Source organism: Typha angustifolia, chromosome 10, assembly GCF_048772165.1.
Source record: "Typha angustifolia cultivar Huaian chromosome 10, ASM4877216v1, whole genome shotgun sequence".
Taxonomy (NCBI): Eukaryota; Viridiplantae; Streptophyta; class Magnoliopsida; order Poales; family Typhaceae; genus Typha; species Typha angustifolia.
Window position 1 is genome coordinate 10,130,447 of NC_133248.1, and position 22,855 is coordinate 10,153,301.

Consider the following 22,855-nt stretch of genomic DNA (forward strand, 5'->3'; position numbering starts at 1 on the left):
TCTGTTGGAGATTCTCGCCGGTGGTTTGGGGACCTACGTACTGAGTGTGCATACAGATTATAGACTGTTCTTGTTACTATTGAAGTTGCTGTTGAAGTTGTACTATATGGTCATTAACGTTGCGTGCAAGAAAGAGCATGGCCGCTGAGATCTGTTTAGTGACCTTATTAAGATGGAAACTCGTGTTTTTTATATTCTTTTTTTCATATTCTTTCCAACAATTATTATATTTAGATCTCTCAATTTCATGACACATAAATTTTTGAAACCATTTCACATGTCACAGGTTATATAAGGTTATATATACCGTGATTCTGCGTTACGATCTCTATTATTTCTATTCGTTGCGCATGTCCTTTGTTCGGTCTTTTTCGGCTAATTCCCACTCGAAAACTAAAACGTGACCCATTTCTATTAAATTAAGTATATATATATACTCTCCGCCAAACAGCTTTCATAGGCTTTGTCTAACTACATAAACGTGGGAGTTTACTTAAAAAAAGAATGTAAAGAACTATTAATTTTTTTGGTACCTCTTTTAATTTAATAATATTAAATAATATAAGGATAGATTAGTTATGTTTCATTTCTCTCTTAGCAGTTATAATTTAGAAGAATAAAGAATAAAAAATAGTTAAATTTTAGTCACATATATAACATATCTTATATACCATTTTATTTAGTAATAGATAAAAATTCTTTTTAATAACTAATTGGTTGAATTGAATCATTCTCTCTCAATAATTTCCCTCTCTTCGGATGCTCTCCGTCTCTGTATTTAACTCTCCCGCCTCCTCTTATTTCAAGACTATCAACTCCATCCATGGCGGACGACCTCATCATCGGCTCCGGCAGCAGCCGCCCGATCTGGGTGACGTCGAGCTTCCGAGAGTCCACCGAGGAGAGCGATGAGGAGGAGAACCTCAGACGGGCAGGCATCATCCGCCAAGTGACCGGCGACGCCGAAGGCAATGAAGACGCCGGGAAATTAACGAACAGCGGGATCGTTCTAGACAAGCTTGGGATGAAAGAACGCAAGGTGTTGCTCGATAAGATCTTTAAGGTGGTCGAGAAGGACAACGAGAAGTTCCTCAAACGCCTCAGACAACGCATAGATCGGTACTAGTATAGCAATGTTATTCGAAAATTTCCTTTACTATTTGCCTTTGTTTTTTTTCTTGGGACGTGAATTGGATGCGTTGACGGGAATAGGGTTGGACTTGAACTCCCTACCGTTGAGGTACGGTATGAGAATTTGTCGATCGAGGCGGATGCTTACGTTGGAAGCCGCGCGCTTCCTACTCTGTGGAATGCCTCAATTAATTTTGCAGAGGTGAATCTTTTTTGTTATATTGTTGTTCCAGAAATGTTTTCGTTCCTTCTTCTTTTGTATTTGTGACTCTTGCCGATGATATATTTCAGGGTATTATTGGCAGTTTGCTTTCTTCCAAGAAAAAAACTATCAAGATAGTTGATGATGTGAGTGGGATCCTGAGGCCATCAAGGTGTTTTTGACATCCTATTTTTATTTCTTATATTGCATGTGAAAATAAATCTCAAGGAGGAACCGTTAAAATTTCATAGCATGATAGAAACACGACTTACTGATACTCTGCTAATATGTTGCACGTTAACCGTTAGTTAATCTGATGGGTGTAAGTTGTCAGTATTTTTCCCAATTTTGTCTGTTCTTAAGATGAGGTATAGAGGATGGTTTTTATATGATTGTAGAAGAATGGATTTTCAGACATTATTCGTGAATTGCGTTAGTAAAAGTTTTACATTCAACTCATTTCAGGATGACCCTGCTTCTTGGACCTCAAGCATCAGGGAAGTCGACACTGATGATGGCCTTGGCAGGAAAGTTTGACAAAAATCTAAGGGTGCGTGCACTGTGCCTTTGTCAGCCGTACCTGAACACAAGTCTTTCTGATTATGATGTATATAAGTGAAAAATATTGCATGCCTATGCATGTTACATGATGATCACATAACTTGTTATCAGGTTTCTGGTAGAATCACATACTGTGGTCATGAATTATCAGAGTTTTACCCCCAGAGAACTAGTGCATACATTAGTCAGTATGATCTCCTCAATGGTGAGATGACGGTTCGAGAAACCCTGGATTTCTCTGGAAGGTGTCTAGGAGTGGGTAACAGATATGAGATGCTGTCTGAACTGTCGAGACGAGAGAGATATGCGGGCATTAAACCAGATCCTGAAATTGATGCTTTCATGAAAGCAACAGCAATGGAAGGGCAGAAAACCAATATCGGGACAGATTATATTCTCAAGGTTCAGATTTGACACTGAGCATATAGAAGTTTTTTCTTTCTTTATGGTGATTAGCAATTCTCATTAGTTGAAAAATTGGACAGATGCTTGGTCTGGATATCTGTGCAGACATTCAAGTGGGTGATGTGATGAGGAGGGGAATCTCTGGGGGAGAAAAGAAGCGTGTGACAACTGGTATGATATTTGTGTAGTGTGGAGTCCGCATATTGTAGGAGAGAATACATTATTAACTTCAGGAAGTTAGTAGAAAAATATGCTAGGCATTTAGGCTGACCATAAAGTCCTATCTCTCTATGGAAGATAGGGATGTGTTCATTGTTTTTGTGAAAATTTCTTGATTCATGAAGCACAATTTCAATGCCCACTGTTCCATGGTGTTTCTTGTTTCTGCAGATACGCGACGCTGATATATTTGTCAGTGCAAAGTAACCTTACTTTGAACTATTGTCATTTCACTTCCTATTTTATCTTGGTAAAGTCATTGCTCTTCTAAAATGCCAAAGTTAAATGATCCAAGAAGAATGAGTTTGACCTATGAATAAGCATGGCGCTTTAACCTGCACTTCAAGTTTGTAACTCCATTTCAGGTTTATTTTGGTGATGTTTGGCATAGCTTGTCTCTAAACTTATAGAGTCTTATTTCTTTATGATCCTTGTCGATCATATTAATTGTAAGCCCTGAAATTTGCTGTTGCAGGAGAAATGTTGGCTGGACCTGCAAGGGCACTATTCATGGATGAAATATCAACTGGACTAGACAGTTCTACCACCTTTCAGATTGTTAAGTTCATATGGCAGATGGTTCATGTCATGGATGGAACAGTTATGATCTCTCTTCTTCAGCCCGCCCCAGAGACGTTTAATCTTTTTGATGATGTCATATTATTTTCTGAGGGACAAGTAGTTTACCATGGTCCTCGTGAGAACATCCTTGAGTTCTTCGAGTCTGTTGGTTTCAGATGTCCTGAAAGGAAAGGAGTTGCGGACTTTCTTCAAGAGGTAATTTCAAAAAAGGATCAAGGGCAATACTGGGTCAATATGACCCAACCTTACCGGTATATCTCAGTCGGAGAGTTTGCACAATATTTCAAGTCATTTCGCATAGGGTGCCAGCTAATGGAAGATCTTAAAATTCCATATGATAAATCCAAAGCCCATCCTGCTGCATTGATAACAGAGAAATATGACCTTTCTAACTGGGAGCTCCTCAAGGCAACAACATCAAGGGAGTGGTTGCTGATGAAACGCAACTCATTTGTCTACATATTTAAGACTAGTCAAATAACTATCCTGTCACTTATATGCATGACTGTTTTTTTTAGAACAGAGATGCACTGTGGAATTATTCCTGATGGCAATAAGTTCGTTGGTGCATTATTTTTCAGTTTACTCAATGTCATGTTTAACGGACTTGCAGAGCTCTCATTGACAGTGATGAAACTCCCAGTATTCTACAAACAAAGAGATTTATTGTTTTTCCCTCCTTGGGCGTATGGATTGTCATATTGGATCCTTAAGATTCCTCTTTCACTCCTGGAATCTGGAATATGGACAATTCTTACTTATTATGTGATAGGTTTTGCACCTTCTGCAGGCCGGTAAGTTCCCATATTTTGTCATTATGGTCTTTCACTGGCCAATGTATCAGATGAATTTCCACAATCTACAGCAGTTTGTGATGATATTAAGCTATATTTTGTTAGCTTAAATGCTGATATTTTTTCTAACTTTGTAGGTTCTTTCGTCAGTTACTGGCATACTTCTTTGTTCATCAAATGTCTCTTTCTCTGTTTCGCTTAATTGGTTCAGTTGGAAGAACAATGGTTATATCCAATACAATTGGAATGTTTCTTCTACTTGTTGTGTTTTGCCTTAGTGGATTTGTTATCTCCAAAGGTAATACTATATTTTGTGAAATCCTCATTTAAGTTCCTCCACATGATGCTCTTTTCTATTGTGTACTTAAGGATCATTTTATTTTGAGTTTCTCATTTTTTGAATTAAATTTCTGTTATATCCTTAGCACTAAATAGTAACTCATTGATGGATTATTATCTGCTTCATTATTACTTTGTGCAAGCAGATGACATTCAACCATGGTGGATATGGGCATACTGGATTTCTCCTATGATGTATGGCCAGAATGCTATAGCAATAAATGAGTTCCTTGATCCAAGATGGGGCGCGGTAATTTCTTTTCTTATTACCTACTTCTATTTAAACTTGAATTAAAATAAAAGGTTATTTCACAAGCTTAACCTATGCAAAATTGCAACACATTTTTAATTTTTATATAGTAAAATATTCCCCTATTGAAGAATGATAAAATCTACATTTTTCATTCCAAATGAACTTTCTCTATCTTCTACCATGCTAAACATTGGTAGTTTGGCAGTTTGATCTGCAATCTTGCATCCTCAATCATAACCTACATGCTTATATTGACGTGCTCTTTATTAATATCCCTGCAGCCAAATTATGACAAAAACATTGATGCGCCAACAGTAGGAAAGGCAATTCTTAGATCTAGAGGCTTGTTCGTCGATGGATACTGGTACTGGATTGCTATAGGAGCTCTTGTGGGGTTCTCGATTCTGTTCAATGTGCTTTTTATAATGGCACTAACATACTTGAATCGTAGGTCACAACTTTTCTATCTCATTCCATATTTCAGATGCCTGAGTAAGGTGCTGATATTAACTATTTTTCTACATTCATAGCTATTGAAAGTGCACAAACTACCATAGCCGAGGAAGACAAAAAGAAAAGTACAGCATCTAGTACACCGGTTATTTCAGGTTGGATTATGTATTTACTTAATTCCTTTTCTGTGTCAAAATTAGCTTGTATCATATTTCGTACCTATTAGCATTCAACCACAATATTACAAATTTTCACTTCAAATAAAATGTTTAATGATTTCAGTGAAAGAAGTTTTTATTACTAGATTGGTTGCTGGAGCTAGTATCAGTATTTGATCGATATGTCTCTGGAGCTAAATATCTAACTAGATCGGTCGCTGACCTGGCTGTTCCATTGAAGAGTCATTTTTTTCTTTAGCTGTCAATCTTTGCAGGATATTTAGGGTTTCAAACCAATCATTTCTATCATTGTTATTCCCAATTGTGAATACTACATTCAACTACTACTTATTTTCTCAGTTGCAGGTGTAGCTGGGGCTGTGGGAAGAAACAATACTGATGTAGATATGGGCAAAAATGGTGCAGCTAGAAGAGGAATGGTTTTGCCATTCCAGCCACTTTCTCTTGCTTTCAATCATGTGAATTACTATGTCGATATGCCTGTGGTTAGTTATGTCATTCGGGAAATATAATGCAGTGTTTTCAACTTTCTATAGCTAGTGGAAATAAAGTGTGGAAAAGTGAGAAGTTTCTGAATTTGCATAAGAAAATTAAAGTGCCAATTGGTGTACATTTTGATCTGGAATTTCTCGTCTTATATTCTGATACACTTCTTACCTGTATCATAAAATAGGCTACCATGTGATTGAGGATTGTAACTTTAAATCTGCAGTTTAGTGTGGCTCAATGCTAATAAATAGGTTCAAGAGTTCTGTCAGCTATTACTTGGTTCTTGAAATGTCTAGGTTTGATGTGGCTATAGATTATTCATTTTGTTAAATAGACCTGATTAACATTTTAACAGATCAACCCTTTTTAATAGGAAAAACTCTCTTTTCCACACTTCCAGTATTCCAAAAGAATGAAGAGAAATAATTTACCTAAAGCATTAGATCATTAAAGTCCTTTGACTAATCTCCGTTTCTTGCTTTCTAGCTGTCTATGTTCAGTATTATGCATATCTATTCTTTCTTCAGAAATTCTAAATAACCTCATATGACCAGTTTATCTTCACATTTAATATTTGGTTTTCCAAAAGTAGAATGCGAGTTTAGTAAGATCAATGTCATGTTGATTCTCATTCTTATTTAACCCTTCCTTCCTTTTCAAGATGAAGCCCTTCAATTAAAAGTAATATGCTTTAACTATATGAACGAAAACAAGGAAGTTTTTTCTGCTTAGATGCTCAATTTTTCACCTATCCAGGTTTTCATCATGAAGAAAAATGTTTATGCTGAATAATACTATCCTATTCTTTTTTCAGGAAATGAAGAGCCAAGGAATAGAGCAAAATCGTCTGCAACTACTCTCTGAAGTCAGTGGTGCTTTCAGACCAGGTGTTCTTACAGCATTAGTTGGTGTCACTGGAGCTGGAAAAACTACATTAATGGATGTACTGGCTGGAAGGAAGACCGGTGGATATATTGAAGGAGATATTTGGATTTCTGGTTATCCTAAAAGGCAGGAAACATTTGCTCGTGTTAGTGGTTACTGTGAACAGAATGATATTCATTCTCCAAATCTTACTGTTCATGAATCTCTTGTGTATTCAGCCTGGTTGCGTCTCGCCACAGAGATAGACGAGAAAACAAGAAAGGTTGTGATTAATCCTTGATTTCTTCCCTTGTGCTATTAAACTTACAAATTATCTAGAACAACGGATTGAGAACAGATCACTGAAGCACTATTTCTTTTCTGTTCTTATCACATGATTCAGTCCATAACCTCAATGTGGAAAAAATTGTCATCTTCGGTTATTTTCTGGACCATGTTAATTCTAGTTTTCTCCCTAAGATTGTCTTTCTAATTGTGTCAACTTAAACTTTCAAGGTGTGCGTTACAATTCTCTACATGATCCATAGGTAGGACTAACTAAATTATTGTTTACAAATATCATCATCATTATGACTAGATCCTGATAAGTGGTATAAAAGCTTCACCAGTCTAAAGACTAGTAAGGTCATGCAATGCCTTGCTGAGTCACCCTTTTTCTGTGATAGTACTTGACTACTTCTTCCTTGACTGTTTGTGTATGATCTCTGGATTCGGCAATCCGTGCTTCACCTTGTAAATGATACTGTAAAATTGCTGGCGATCTTGTTTAGTGAATTGATTTGGTACACCATGAACTAGGTGCCTATTAGAAGGTTTTTATTTTTGCCTATCACATCGGCTAGATCCGTGATGTAGCTCTTGCTCACTTCGTTCCTTCATTAGGTACTAGCGTCAGCCCCATTGTAGATATATTTTCATTCTCAAGCAGTTTATAGAGAGAATAATATCTTTCTGTTTTAGTATGAGGCATGCAACTTTCTTTTTGTAGACATCTTACCTTTGCTTTCTTAATGTTTTTACTTGAGTCCTCTCTCTATTCATATTGAATCCAGTAATTAATCCTAGGTTCTAATGATGCTTAAATTTGGATGGTTTTTTTGAGAAAATGTTTAAATTTGGATATTTGTTGCTATGTCAAGGAATGCTAAAAGCACTTGGAATCTATCTATCACCCTTATCCTTTATCTGATCAAAGTGAAGTTTCTTTCGCATGCTACAGATGTTTGTTAAGGAGGTTATGGAGTTGGTTGAGCTCAATGCACTGAGAGATGCTCTGGTTGGTCGTCCGGGCGTTGATGGTTTATCATCCGAGCGGAGAAAGAGGCTTACAATTGCTGTAGAACTGGTAGCAAATCCATCAATTATCTTCATGGATGAGCCAACATCTGGCCTTGATGCTAGATCTGCAGCTATTGTTATGCGGACAGTGAGAAATACTGTGAATACCGGACGGACTGTAGTGTGCACTATCCATCAACCAAGTATTGATATATTTGAATCTTTTGATGAGGTCTTGCTCCTAAACTTGATTTCTAGTACAATCATATTCGACTAGATACTGTTCTTCTATAGCATAACACCATCCTGCATCCAGCTTCTCTTGATGAAGAAGGGGGGACAAGTCATATATGCTGGAGCCCTTGGTCGCCAATCACACAAACTTATAGAATATTTTGAGGTGAGTTTTATATCCCTACACGCATTAATGACAATGACAATCGAGGAATTTAACCTTATTCTGTGTCAAAACACGTAGTGCAGTTCTGGTAATCAGAATTCCTTGTTTTCTCCACATATGGCATTGCTTTTAAGTTTTGTTACTGTGGAAGTTTGTGGAGAGGAAAAGCAGGACCTAATGAATTTAATTATAGATTTATTTTCATATTACTTAATTATACCGTTTTTTAAATAAGTTATACCTGAATCTATGGAAAGTAAGTGGCTCCATCTACAAGGGTAGCACAAAGCCACAAACTGGGTTTGGGTTTTATCCTAACTAAAACATCACCTAATAACTTAACATTCAAGACTAATTGGGAGTCACTTCCTCGCCTGTCTATGCTGGGTTTAAGGTAGAGAAGTTACTTCTTTGCTTCTCTCAACCTACTTGTAAAGTAGGTTTTTAGAAGCATCTTTGTATCAGCAGTAGGCCTCACATTTTCTCTCCTACTTTTGTCTCCTATTGTTATGCTTGCTTCCCTGCTCTGGTAGTGACACATCTGTCACATTCCAGTTTAAGACTTTAAGCATTTCTGCGAACTCCTTTCACAGCTTACAGCAGCATCCTAGCAGAGAGAGAGAGAGAGAGCAGCAGCAGCAGCCGCAGCAGCATCTGGCAGTTGCCTCAGTTGATTAGTTAATATTTTCCTAATACGAAAGCTTAAGTTGATCTATTTGCAACTCACCAAGACACTTGTTCAATAGGAAATTCCTCGCGTTCCAAAAATAACTGAAGGTTATAACCCTGCAACATGGATGCTGGAGATAACTTCCTCTTCAGTTGAGGCTAGCCTGAACCTGGATTTTTCTGAAGTTTATGCTCACTCTCCACTTTACCAGTAAGTGAATAGGCTAAATTTTCAGAAACAAATTTGTACTGGCGTCATTTAAACTTCTGTTTTTTTCTCAAATGCGGCTCAGAACAAATCAGGACCTCATTAAGGCGTTCAGCATTCCTGCCCCAGGCTCCAAGGATCTTTCATTTCCAACCAAATATTCCCAGAGCTTCACTACTCAGTATATTGCTAACTTCTGGAAACAACGCTGGTCTTATTGGAGGAACCCACAATATAATGCTGTCCGGTTCTGCATGACCATCGTCATCGGTATTCTGTTTGGGACCATGTTTTGGAGGAAGGCAGAAAAGACGTACGTTGTGACGGTCTATTTCATCTTCATCAGTATTGCTAGCCAAAAGTATTATATAGAAACAATTGAACAAACAACTTTATATGATGCAACACCACCGTAGTCTGAAAGAGAATAAGTAGCAAATAAAGTTAAATCTCCAAATGAAGAGAGTTGCAGAACACCAGAATGCTTATCTAGTAATGCTTAAATTTTCTTTGCTTCATAAACAGAAGCACGCAACAGGACCTGCTTAACCTACTTGGAGCAATTTATTCTTCTGTTTTCTTCCTGGGATGCTCCAATGCCCTCACAGTCCAGCCTGTTGTGGATTTTGAGAGGACAGTCTTCTACCGTGAAAAAGCAGCTGGGATGTACTCTCCATTAGCCTATGCGTTTGCTCAAGTAAATCCGCAACTCTTTCATTTATACAAGTGAGCTGCATATATATATACACGAACTGGTCGTAGTTAGTTTGGCTAGTTTCTTAGTCTATTATAGATGTTTCACAGGACCTTTGTGAATCTGCAAAGTATATGATTTATTGTACTTTAACTGTTCAACCTTGACTGATCAAGAGTTTCTATATTGTCATGTCTTAGTTGGAAGTTCTCATTGCATAAAATATGCTAGCAATAGTACAAGATCGAGTGCTAAGTATGGTTATATGTATATCCACTGCGTCATTGTTCTTCACTTAAGTGTAATTATTTTATTGGAAGATAATTTGATGCAACAACTACCTAGTTTTATAGAGTTAGAGGAAATACGAGAAAGCAAAATAAAAAAGAAATAGCACAACAATTTATGTATATTCTGATAGCTTTCCAATGTTTTAAGCGGCTGGAGAGAGATGTTCTTGGTAAAAGTGAGTACATCTGCAGGTGCTCATGTTTGGTATTCAGTATACTCTGTAGATCCTGCAGTAACAGCCGGTTAAAAACATCTCTAGTTGCAACCTGCTATCAAAAGTAATCTAATTCAAAACAATATTGAGATCGTTGTCTAGAAAAGGACCCAATGGACACGGTTTAAGATTTATATTTCACTTAGACATATCCCATTTGATATGAAAGTTTTTCAATCTCTTTGCCAGAGCCAGGTAACAAAATAGATTCTTGTATTTGCAGGTCAGCGTTGAGATCATCTACATTGCTATTCAGACATTGGCTTATAGCCTGCTCCTTTTCTCTCTGATCGGCTTCAGTTGGCGAGTTGGCAAGTTCCTCTATTTCCTCTACTTCATGTTCATGTGCTTTACCTACTTCACTATGTATGGTATGATGGCAGTAGCATTGACTCCCAACTATCAGATTGCTGGCGTGGTGTCCTCCTTTTTCTACTCAATCTGGAACTTGTTCTCAGGATTCCTCATCACAAGACCAGTATGCAATTAACACATAAGTACGTGGGTTTACCCTTCTTTCTAACTTTTGAGGGCTAACACAATCATTTTTTTTTTAATTCCAGGATATTCCAATATGGTGGAGGTGGTACTATTGGTTAGATCCTGCTGCTTGGAGTATATATGGGATTGTAGTATCACAACTAGCGGACTTGGAGAACCTTGTCACTATTCCTGGTGCACCACCTACTTTAACAGTAAATGAGTTCCTTAGTCAAAACCTAGGTTTTGATTGTGGCTTAGTCAATTACGTGGTTCTAGTTCACCTAGCCTTCGTCCTCGTCTTCTTCTTTACCTTTGCCTATGCTATCAAGTATTTGAACTTCCAGAAGCGATAGGAAGAGGAGAGACCTTCTCCCTCTCCTTTACTCTTCCCTTTCCCCTCCTCCTCTCTTCCTTCTAAACTTCACTCGCTTCTCTTTTTTCTTTGCCCTTTTCGGCTTCATCCGTCTCTCTCTCTCGCTGTCGCCGTCGTCGTCCCCTCCCTTGCCGCCTGCAGCCGCAGTCCCCTCGTTCGCCGCCGCCGTCCTTTCCCTCGTCTGTCATCATCCGCCTGGCCTGTATCTTCCATCTCTCTATGTCTGTCATGTTTTTTTATTTCTTTTCTTCGCCGTTAATGTAGACCGTCCCCCGTTGTCTGCCGCCTCCCTCGTTGCCATTGTCCGCCCGCCGGGGTTCCCTCGCTGTTGACTGCAGTCACTCCTCGCCGCTCCCTCCTAGGCGATGACCGCAGTCGCGCCAGCGTCGCCGCCGACGCAACTGCTTCCATTTTGCCGCCTACTGCAGCTACTCCATGTGCACGCGGCCTCTTCCCTTCCCCATCGCCGACGACAGAGGATGTTAGACCTCTTATTATTCAGTGTTTTTGTTTATTTTCGTGGTATGTTTTGATCGGGATCTTTTCCTAAATCTTAGGTCTTCGCGTCTATGTATTTAAACTTCCTCATGTATTTCTATCCACTTACATTAATGTATCAGGCCATTTTTAAGAATTGAATGAAATTTATATCTACGGGCTTTTCTGGGTAAGAAGAAAATGCTGCAACATCAAGTCAAACCCGTATCAAGAGAGAATAAATAAATAAATAAAAAGAGAGTGATCGATACTCCACTCTAAGTGTAGACCACAAAACTAGCAAATGATAACCTCAAATCAAAGATGGACGTGATGTAAGCACGCAGGCTGACACCGCAGACGACGACGATGAGAAAGGATAAATATTAAAAAAATAATAATAATAAAAAAAAAGGGAGGAAGAAGCTTATTACACACCTTAATAGTTCCGCGGCATCGCCACTGTCGAGATTTTCTGCCTCTTCGTGTACAACGTACCCTAAAAGCTGCTCTTCTATCCGAGAAGAAAGATGCTGAAAAAGGATTGTCTACTAAAACCCGCTTCAGTGGTTTTATAGATCCGCTGGATCGAACTTAAATTAGTTAAATCCACCTAAGTAGATCCCACTTATAGCGATATGCTCAAAGCGGATCATGAGTAATTTACTCACAATCCGTTCGAAATAGATTTTCTTCTTCAAGTGAAGGGGCCAATCGACGCCCTACCTTTCTTCGACTGTCGCAGTCATCCAACGTCCTTGCAGCCATTTTAGAGCCTGTCCCAGTTGGTTTTCGAGGGTGCTGTCGACACCTCGCATGGCACGACGTCAGCGCTCGGCACGGCAAGTGCTGACAGCCATCCAAGCTTCAAATAAGCTAACATAAACATTTATAGTCAACATTACCGTTGAACTAACTGCCAAACTTTAGTCAATCGGAAAACACCATATTGTTATACAGACACCTGGGGTAATGTCTATAGCTTCATTGGTCCAGACTTTTCAGCCATTGTGCATACATTGTTGTGGGCCATATGCTCTTGTTGAAGTAAATACAACGGATTCTTTAATAGGCCCAACAGATTACAACTTGGAAAGCACCAAGGTTAATCTACAATCTACCTATGCACCTCCAATTACTTCTCTTTGTGCTAATTTTACATGCTAGTAGCTTTTGGACTTTTCTTGAACCAACTGTCAATACAGAAGTATCGTTAGAATGAATCTAACAAAATACAGAAGTGGTATTACGTGGAAGTGATATTGATATTTCCACCGCACAGCGCAGAGTTCCCCATGGAGTCCACAGAAGGTTTTTTTAACCGATACGTGTTCAATTTACATACAGAGGATAAATTATCATTGAACAATATGAAGATGAATTAAATTCTTTACCTGAAAAATCATTCAGCCAAGGTAAACCAACCTTGCGGTGAACCTCAGAATCAAAAATCATGTGGTCCTCTCCTCAATTTGAGATTAGCTTTTTGTACTCATTCAGCAAGTTTGGAATGTCATCCATACGTAACTGAGAAAGTTCATCACAGAGCAAAGGGAACAAACATTACCCTCTGGCTATCAGTCATATAATATGTTACTTCATTCAATTAAAGTCACTGGAATATAACAAGGGCCTGTGCAGAGCACATGAGGCAAGTTTACATGAGAGGCATGTCATTTCCTACATAAAACCAGACATCAATGGAAAAAAAAGTTTTACGGAATTGCAGTAGCAGAAATATCAAATAATACCACCTTCTTGACAACTATTTGGGAATGGATACAGGAACAAATTTCAACTATTCATCTCTATATAAAAGCAAAACGAAAATAAATGTAATAATCCAGCACAAGATATAACAGAAGTATAAGTAACCAGATGTTGTATAAGACAGACTAGTAGAAAATATTTAAAAGAATACACCCTCAGTGTCTATTGATAATTTGATATGTACTGTTGACCTAACTAGATAGAATAATACCACTTAGATTGGTTGTGTAGGGGTGAAAACGGGTTGGATTAACTCCGACCCGACCCGCTATCCAACCAGACTCGGATCAGATTCGGATACGGATTCAGATACGAGTCAGATATAATTTTCGGATTCGGATTCGGATGCAGATATCGGATATCTAATATCCGTTTACTCACATATATTTTTGAATGATTTATAGTTTTTAGTTTGTTTATTTAAATAGTGAATATTGATATTATTACTAATGATGTGTTATATATTATTTTTAGAGATTAATTTTTCTAATTTTATATATATTTGACATACAAAAGATTAATTTTTTGTGAAACTCTTAATATTTTTGTGTTAATTATGTCTAAATAAAAAATTATAATTTATTTAAAATTTGATCAATATCCGTTTAAGATCCGATCTTCTATCCAAAAAATTATCTGTATCTGTTTAGTTAAGATATGGTTTTAAAATTTTGCTATCTGAATCCATATCCGAAGTAAAAATATGGATCCAGATGTAGGTTGAGCACTATTCGATCCGTTTTCATTCCTAGTTGTGTGAAATCTACCGTTACGTTAAATCAAACCTTTGAAGAGTGGTCTAAGCTTGAATAAGATTACTTACTAGTACCAGAAAAAAGTAGCATCTGACTACTACAAATTATAAGGGCATAAAAGTATGGTAGTCAATCGAGTTAACTGGAAAGATGAATGTAGAAGTGCAAGTGGTCTACAGCCTCCTGTATTATCTAAAAAAAACTTGAAGATCATATCGTCATATAAGTGATATTGCTACTAATGAGCAAAGAGGTCATGGTCTGAATATATGGTGACAACATGCTTTTTACCTGTCTTGTAAATGTTAATATCACTTAGCAAATGCAACTGGCTTGAGAAGTGAAAGAAAATGGTAGTACCAGCTTAATAGTATACATACCTGGGAAGCACTTTTCAAATGGAAAAAACGGTGAACCTCCTGTTCAAGGTGAATGGGTGGTGTAGATGGTGAATTAGAGATAGAACTTCCTCTGTTGGAAAAAAAAAAATCTGAAAAAATATCATGACCAAGATCTATGAGAAGAAAACTATTTCATATGAGTAAAGAGGCAACTTTTTTTTAACATACATCAGGACAAATAGTAGGAGAAAAAAAATTCAGCTTTCAGGCTAGAGAAGAGATCATGAACAAGTAAGATAATATTAGACCAATTTCCTTTTGAAATGAATGCAATCCAACAGTCGTACAATCCCAGTGGAGAAAAATATGAAAGTATCAGATCAATATGACTTTAGGTAGAACATATAATTTCCAAATTATCAGATTGGTATGACTTTAGGAGAACATCTAATTTCCAAATCTAAAAAAATGATAAGCCTATGCAATCATTTCATGTAACAATGTAAGTCCAGCAGATTTAGTTTGTGAACTCAAACCATTATGCCAAAAAAAAAAAAAAAGAATTTGCTAATGTACTACAATCATTGTTCTGATTTCAAAAACAAAAAATATAATCCCTATGGAAGGCTTCGCTATCATGATGAAAGCCAGTCCAGTTTTAAAAGAACCTTCAAGTTAATGCTAAATTACGTACTGAGTTAACAATCAAGCTACAGAACAAGGAAACTGCATAAAGTTGGAAGCAGTCAATCTCTCTGTTTCATACTAAAGTTTCCACAACTAACATTTGTGACAGTATTTTAAAAAGAAGAGAACACACCATGGTTATGAAAATACAGCAGAAGTAGAGCTTACAGGCGATGAATTATTAGACGCTGATAATCTCGGAACAATGGGCCTAGCTCTTGGAGCTGTACTGAACTTGCTGGAGATTTTTTCCAGTGGTCACGAAGTGCCTGTGCTTCAACAAAAATATAGAAATTGCAAATTATGAGTAATACAAGAATGTTGAATTGTAGAGGACCAAGAAATACCTGAATGCATGTGATTTGGTCCCCAGTAGGTAAAGATTCTCCAGCAAACCTCGATGACAACTCCAGAAGTTCCTTGTCATCCATTTCATCGACAAGATTTACTTGAGATTTAGTATAAGAAATTGAAATCCCCAATCTCTTTTGTAACTCTATAATTGAAGACTCCTCAGGTTGATCTTCCTGCAAGAGAGGCAAACTTTTGTTAGACCATATTATATTATGCAGTCTGCATATGTTGCTTTCATCTTTCTTTTTGGTAGGATCCACACTAAACCAACAATAGCTCAGACGTGCATAGTGTATATTTCTAACTAATTCCAGATTGCATTTTGCAGTATCCTTCCCTACCTTTAGCACAGACTGTGGTGAACCACCTGAACTCATAACAGGTTCACTTTCCAGAGGAATATTAGATGTCAACTGTAATCGCTTTGCAATAGGATCATCTGCACAAGCAATGATGTGAAAATTAATGAAACAAACAGAATTATCACCAGGTTTCTAACTTTCTTTTAGAAAAACTATCTTCGTTTCACCAAGATGAAAAACCGAAACAGCTTGATGTCGAAAATAGTGATCTAGGTCTAAAATGAAAAATGAAGCGAAATTGGAAAGAACAAATTAAAAAAAAGCCTGTCAGTTCAATCATCCAAAGGTAGCATTTTAACATGTAAAGTTCTAAATCTCAACAGAATACAGAGTCATAGCTACGCTAGAATAGCAGGAATGATATCTGTTGGTACTGCAGGCAAACTTTGCAAGACAAGGATATATATATATAGATATATAGATATGCTAAATACCTGCATGTGTGAGCATGCACTTCTACTTTACATACTTAATAAATTGTTGTTCTAACATATATATAATCAAGCACATGTTCAATTTATTTGTTATGGAAAATTAAAAGTTGATAACAAACTACTCCTAAGTCCTAATATGACTAAAATTATTAAGAAGCAAAAACAAGCACACTCTATAGAACATTATAGAATGAAATCCATTTAGCGCACCCTATATACTAGTGTGCTCCATGAAAATTCTATTAACACTCATCCCAGATAGAACATTCCTAGTCTAACTGGAATTGAAAGGCCGCGGTCTCCTTTAACTTGACTAGTTTTTGTAGGGCTCAACAAAGTATCATATTCTACTTTTATACGTCCATATGTCTAAAGGAAGTATCCAGAGCATACTAGAGTATCCGATGAGCATCACCTAGTATGAACAACTAGAGTATTGAGTTACCATGCTTATAGGGTTGCTTTTCACTTACATGATAGTAAGAAATAGATAAGCATTCACTTCATCACTGAAAAATCACAAAGCAGTGAAATCTTATTATCCTTAATTAGAAGAAGCCATACAAAAATATCCACTACAGTGCTAACCTTGTCGTAGACAAGTCAAATACACCATTCTCATTGTTCAAAGAAATCACTGTTCAGCTTGAATATTTAATTCTAGAGTCCGGACTACTCAACTTGCTTAGTGATTTGTATTAGATTTTTATTATTGTTATTATCAAGCAGAAATGGCTCATAGGACAAAAAATCTTTCAGAAAGTATTCATTTCTCTTCCCTACATTTCAAAATGGTTTCTGTAACAGAGACGGCATAACTATGTGGTAGCAATGGAGTAAATATCACTCTACTGCACTGTAACATTGTAAATACCTTCTGGAACTAGCCACCACAAATCACCAAAGGTGGATTTCCCATCGAAACCACCAAATAGAAGATAGCGAGCACCAATGCAATTCATGGAGTGATATGCACGAGGAGAAGGAGGTTCATTGTTTGTAGGAAGCCGCTTCCACTGAACAGAGACTGAAATGCACGAAATGAGTGAACAGTGTACAAGTATAAAAAAAACTGTAACCTTAGACAATTAAGAACTTCACAAGCTATTCACACTAAAGTAATATTACTAACTACCATCAAGATAAATGAAATATCACTTCAGAAGCAAATAAATAACAAGGATGGCACCAAGGCTTTCACAAGCTATTCAGACTAAAATTAACATTACCGTCAAGCTCACGAAATATCACTTCAAAAGCAAATAAATAGCAAGGATGGCACCAAGAGATGAATGCAAAATTGTATTTACCAAATAAGACAGAAGATCAATGAGCTGGAAAAGGTTAAAAAGGAAGTATGTACAATAAAAAGTTAAACACCTGGATGGCGAAAAAAATTCACCTAATTACAGACACATTTTTAATAAAAAGGAAAATAAATATTACATGAATAATTCCTGGCTAAGATGCAACATATGACAAGTTCAATGTAGCACATTTCAGAAAAGTGAAAAACAGCCACTATTGCACAATCCTCAGTCCCATGATTATTTCACTATATCAGTCTAGCCATGATAACTGGAACAATGAGGCTGTGATATTTGTGACAGTTAAAATAAGAAAAAAGTGCAGAACATCTTTACAAATAACCAGGTAACAAAAGAGTATATTCAGTGTATACAACAGAGCATGTGGAAGGTCCCTTTACCATCAATACCATTGATTTATTTCAAATATGCATTGTACAGTCAAATCTCACCCCTGTCCAAAATAATGCAGTCATTGTGGTATATGTCATATCTACTCAGCCAACCTCCAGTTCCATGCCCACCAAATAGCAATAGCTGACAGGAACAATGTTAAATGAGCATATGAACAACAAGATGAAGGAATTATGTGAGCGGATATTCAAATTGACATACATTATGCCCTCCAGAAGTTATTGTATGACCACACCTTGCAGAAGGAGGTTGACCTGGAAGCCTCAACTGAGTCCACCCTGGTGTCTCATTCTCTTTGACAATTAAGATGAAATGCGGACCCAGTTAAATACCAAGTAATAAAAAAATTAGCCAATACAAAAGTGATTATTTAATGAATTATTGTAGCTAATATAGGTAAAAATCTCTATTACATCTGACATTTTCATCCATGAGATATGCAGAATACTGAACATTAATACATAAACCCTTGAGAAGGAAAAAACATGATAGATTGATAAACTGCTAAACATAGGTAGTCTATTTAGTATTTACAATATATCACTAGTGAATCAGTAATAACATAGTCTAAACTGTATGATCTGAACTGAAGATTCCTGATCATCCTTTATTAATTGTAATTAAAGTTCTCCTTCCAATAAATTCAAAACATTGTATCATAAATATGTAGAAACTTTTCCGTCTTCTTTTGAAGAGCAAAAGAAAGTAGGTGCAAACAAGTATATAACAATATAACATACATATCTGGCGACCTAAATGTCATACAGATAGGGGTGAAAATGGATCGGATACGAATCGGATAGCGCTTAACCCATATTTGAATCGATATTTTTTATCCGGAACGAATTCAGATACAACTATTGGAAGGATAGTAAAATTTAAAATCATATCCTAACTAAACATATACGGATAATTTTCAAATAGAGAATTGAATGTTAAATGGATATAGATCGAATTTTAAATGAATTATAACCTTTCATTTAGAGATAATTGACACAAAATATTAAGAGTTTCAAAAAAAAAAAGTTATTGCATGCCACTACATATAAAATTAGTAAAATTAATATCTACAAACAATATAGAACACATCATTAGTAATAATATTAATATTTGACATTTAAATAAACAAACTAAAAACTATAATTCATTTAAAAAAATATGGATAAGCGGATATCCGATGTCCGTATCTGTATATGGAAATTATATTTGACCCGTATTCGAATCTGTATTCGGGTTTTTTTTTTTTAAATCATACCCCTATTTGAATCCGTATCTAGATCGAGTAGGAATTTTTTATTCAAATCCGATCTGTATCAAGTCAAATAGCGGGTCGAGTCAAATTAATCCGACCCATTTTCAACCCTATATACAGATGAGGAGGTACAAGCAGCAAATAGCTTTATCTCATTTCTAATTGACAATATTCCGAGTTGTAATCATGATTCATGTGATCAAGTAATCAAACAGAAGCACTATATAAAGCGTAATCGTTACTAGCACATTTCTCGTATAAGGCCTACCAAAATCAGATTTCGCAGATGGCAGGTCTAACATGTCCTCTTTTTTTCATATTTCATACGGAAGCATGGTTCACTGCAAATTTGTCAAATTACGGAGTATGTACACTAACAACTAGGAATAGTTACCTTCTTCTATGAGACCCTTTAAAGCCCATAAATCACCCATTATGGGTCCACCTCCTCCTATCAGAAATTTAAATGTGTAAGTACATAACTGCATACAAACAGCATCATTGTGTAATTGAAGCCATTAATTTGCATGCCATATATATATAAACTAAGCTGCTTTTCTTATGCAGATCATTGAGTCTGGAAATGCAGAAAATCAACTAGTGAAACCACATAAATCTATATTCATTAACAATTACAATTGTGCAACTTCTAGTGAAAATGGAAAACGAAAATGAAACACTGTTTTGCTGCATGAACAACAGTAGACAAAAAATGACTAGAGAAGAACTAGCCAAAGCAGAGCCATGCTAAATGGCTACTTGAACTTAATGGAAAAACAACTGAAATGATTAGTCAGTAGTTTTTCATGCAAATGTTTGTTCCTAAGTGCTCTGGCATTGAGTTTAGAACAAAAGTCATACTAGTGAGGAGACATAAAACCAAAAGCAGATCTAAGGAAAAAAAAAAGGTTCCTATGTTATACATGAAGTTGAGACTACTTGAGAGAAACATGACAACTAAGGCGTGATATTATTACTATACCTCTACCACCAAATATGAGCAATCGTTTCTCAACCATGGTTGCTGAATGTCCACATCTTGGAGATGGCACTGTTCCGGAAACTGATAATTCTGTCCACTCAAGTGATACTGTTTAAAACAGTCAGCCAACAAACAAAGATCAAATTGTTTTAGTAAATTCTGAACCTTACACAAAATAGTATTTTAGCATAAGGAAGAAAAAAGAACATGAACTCACTTGTATCCAAGATATAAACATCCGAAAGCCACTTTTTACCATCCCAACCACCATACCTGCATAAAATACATAAACATTAAATTAATAGTTTTGCACAGACACCTAATGACAACCGATTCAATTTAATTAAGCAGGTTCCTACATAATGATTCTTCTGTTTCCAATAGCCGAAGCAGCAGAAAACTCCCGTGGTGATGGTAAATCACCAAAGCTGGTTAGCTCTGACCATTGCCATATATCTGGAAGGAGAACATCACCATCACGGTGACAGTTAAAAGAACCACCATAGTCACAAACATACTTTATGTATAGATCTGATGTTGATGGAAGGGAGCATATGAACATGCAGATTACTAAATGAACAAAAAGAATTGGGTTGCTTCAACAAGCAAGCATATGTAAATTCACATAATCAAGCATGTGAGAACATAAAAAAGAATCAAATTTGTGACTGACAACTCAGAATAAATGCATGATAGAGACAAGTATTAAAGTAAGGAACAAGAACAGAAGATCAACAGTAGAACTAGTTACTGACATAAAGAACAATAGCATATTGTCAGCCAACTGATACTGTGCAGAATGTACAATCGGACATAGTGTTTTTTGCAACCATAGAACAAGAACAAAAGAAAGCTCTTAACAGAATCATGGTATGCTGCCAAAAACTTGTACTTCCAAAACAGATAGACAAGAAAAGATCTAAACCAATAAAACTAAAGAACAGAAATATGGCTCACCTGTATCCAGCATCCAGAAGTCACCCAATCTGAAAAATTAAATATTACTTTGTGAAATAGTAAAGTAAAATTTTCTTCTAAGGTATGCAATTCCCAAAATTTAGAGAATATAAACACACCTCTTATTTCCAGAACGGCCACCAAAAATGAACATGTGACAGTCAATTGCAACAGCAACATGAAATGCTCTTGGACTTGGACCCACTTGTCCATCGGAACCATTACCAGTGCACTCAGGAGTATACCACAGCTTATTTTCTGCAACATGAACAACAGTTAATCACTCAGACAAACACCTATCAAAGACAACAGCCCATAATAAAATGACACAGATATCGATTTAGTCTTTACATGGTTTAAGTATTCCATAATAGATGACATCTTTACGGGTTTGACATGTAACTGAACTATCGAATTTGTAGCTATACATCGAACAATTCAACAAAATAGCCGCATTTAGTTATCTATCATACACGTATAGGTATTTCCAGGTGCATGTCGTACATTCAAAAGCAATCAAGGCGAACCAATCTTTATGACCTGACCCCAGTCGAACCAAGAATTAATAGGAAATATTTAGAGCGAGGCGGTGGAGAAGCCCACATGACCAAATCGACCCTCAAAATTTCTAAGACAATATCAGTTTCCGATGCAGAACAAGAACGTAAGAAATTGACAGAAGTAGTTAGCCTGAGATCAACGGGAAACGTTCCGGAATTCACAAGAGAAGGGTGAGTACCGATGTCATAGACGGCGACATCGTCGAGGAATCTCTTGTCAGCGAAGCCTCCGAAGAAGACCAGCTTCGATTTGCCGACGTTTACGGCCGTGTGTCCACTGCGATCGAAGTAGGTAAGGAGGAGAAGGGAAGAGAAGAGAAGAAGAAGAAGAAGAAGACGGATGAGAGGAATCATACCTTCGAGGGAGGGGAAGATTTCCTCCAAAATCGGAGGATTCGGCTTTCACCCAATGCATCTCTCTCTCTCTCTCTCTCTCTCTCCCCTCTCTCTTTAGGATTCTCAACTCTTGTTTTGTTTTGGTAGTTGACGACGAGTTGGGCCGGTGGGAAGAAGGCCCAACGCATGAAAGCCAGCAGTTACCTTAGCTTTACTAAATTACAAAAGAGAAATATAAATGTATCACTTAAAACTACATCCTCTATTAAAACTTTTGAGCTTTATTGTATAACTATAATCATCATCGTCAGATATACTGAAATAATTTAAATAACCCTATTATATTTGAAGAAACCTAACAATGGTAACCTAATTAAATGTAAGGGAGACATAATAATATAAAAACAAAGTAATAAGATAATTTTCTTAAGGGTCAAATATATATTCAACCTTCGAATTAATGTATCCCACTATCCCGTGACACCTAAAAGGTTAAAAGTTGATGTTGAAGCTATATGCACAAGCGTTGTGCGTTGACCGTTTTCTTCCTGCATGCATTCCAAGTTTGGCACTTGGCCGTGACCAAGCATAGGCTACAATAGATTAGTCTAAACTCGCTTCATTTGATCATTTTCCAAGCGGTGGGTTTGGTCGGAGTAGGACACATCGCCGTTGACTTGGCGTACTTGACTACTGACGCTGTTTTGTAGCACGTTCCACCTTCCTCACAACTCACACGGCAACATATCACGTGACCGTTGCAGG

The 22,855-nt window shown here is 36.8% G+C and overlaps 2 protein-coding genes across 5 annotated transcripts; one reads left to right on the forward strand and one right to left on the reverse strand.

The window, feature by feature from the left end:
- The first annotated feature begins 875 nt into the window (after nucleotides 1-875).
- Nucleotides 876-12,000, forward strand: LOC140768175 (pleiotropic drug resistance protein 2-like). The gene is made up of 20 exons (XM_073108339.1): nucleotides 876-1,119; nucleotides 1,213-1,333; nucleotides 1,423-1,505; nucleotides 1,799-1,883; nucleotides 2,006-2,296; nucleotides 2,380-2,470; nucleotides 2,994-3,894; nucleotides 4,032-4,192; nucleotides 4,380-4,483; nucleotides 4,768-4,933; nucleotides 5,017-5,094; nucleotides 5,458-5,603; nucleotides 6,422-6,754; nucleotides 7,712-8,002; nucleotides 8,087-8,170; nucleotides 8,917-9,050; nucleotides 9,133-9,360; nucleotides 9,573-9,744; nucleotides 10,470-10,724; nucleotides 10,810-12,000. Exons 1-20 carry the CDS (start codon nucleotides 1,025-1,027, stop codon nucleotides 11,080-11,082), a joined length of 4,092 nt encoding a protein of 1,363 aa, XP_072964440.1. The 5' UTR covers nucleotides 876-1,024; the 3' UTR covers nucleotides 11,083-12,000.
- Nucleotides 9,760-22,224, reverse strand: LOC140768176 (protein GLUTELIN PRECURSOR ACCUMULATION 3). 4 transcript variants are annotated; one of them, XR_012105718.1, is made up of 17 exons: nucleotides 22,111-22,224; nucleotides 21,934-22,031; nucleotides 21,314-21,452; nucleotides 21,195-21,223; nucleotides 20,597-20,693; nucleotides 20,455-20,510; nucleotides 20,238-20,345; nucleotides 19,650-19,706; nucleotides 18,205-18,296; nucleotides 18,042-18,126; nucleotides 17,157-17,309; nucleotides 15,828-15,925; nucleotides 15,480-15,659; nucleotides 15,301-15,401; nucleotides 14,485-14,575; nucleotides 12,974-13,106; nucleotides 9,760-9,778 (listed from the first exon to the last, which is right to left on the reverse strand). XR_012105718.1 is itself a non-coding variant. In XM_073108340.1 (16 exons), the coding sequence occupies exons 1-16, from the start codon at nucleotides 22,167-22,169 to the stop codon at nucleotides 13,047-13,049; spliced, it is 1,503 nt and encodes a 500-aa protein (XP_072964441.1). In that variant the 5' UTR covers nucleotides 22,170-22,224; the 3' UTR covers nucleotides 12,481-13,046. The 4 variants fall into 4 exon arrangements, 1 of the variants encoding a protein (XP_072964441.1); XR_012105717.1 differs by lacking the exon at nucleotides 9,760-9,778 and adding an exon at nucleotides 10,041-10,259; XR_012105716.1 differs by lacking the exon at nucleotides 9,760-9,778 and adding an exon at nucleotides 12,481-12,772.
- Between the last annotated feature and the right edge of the window lie 631 nt (nucleotides 22,225-22,855).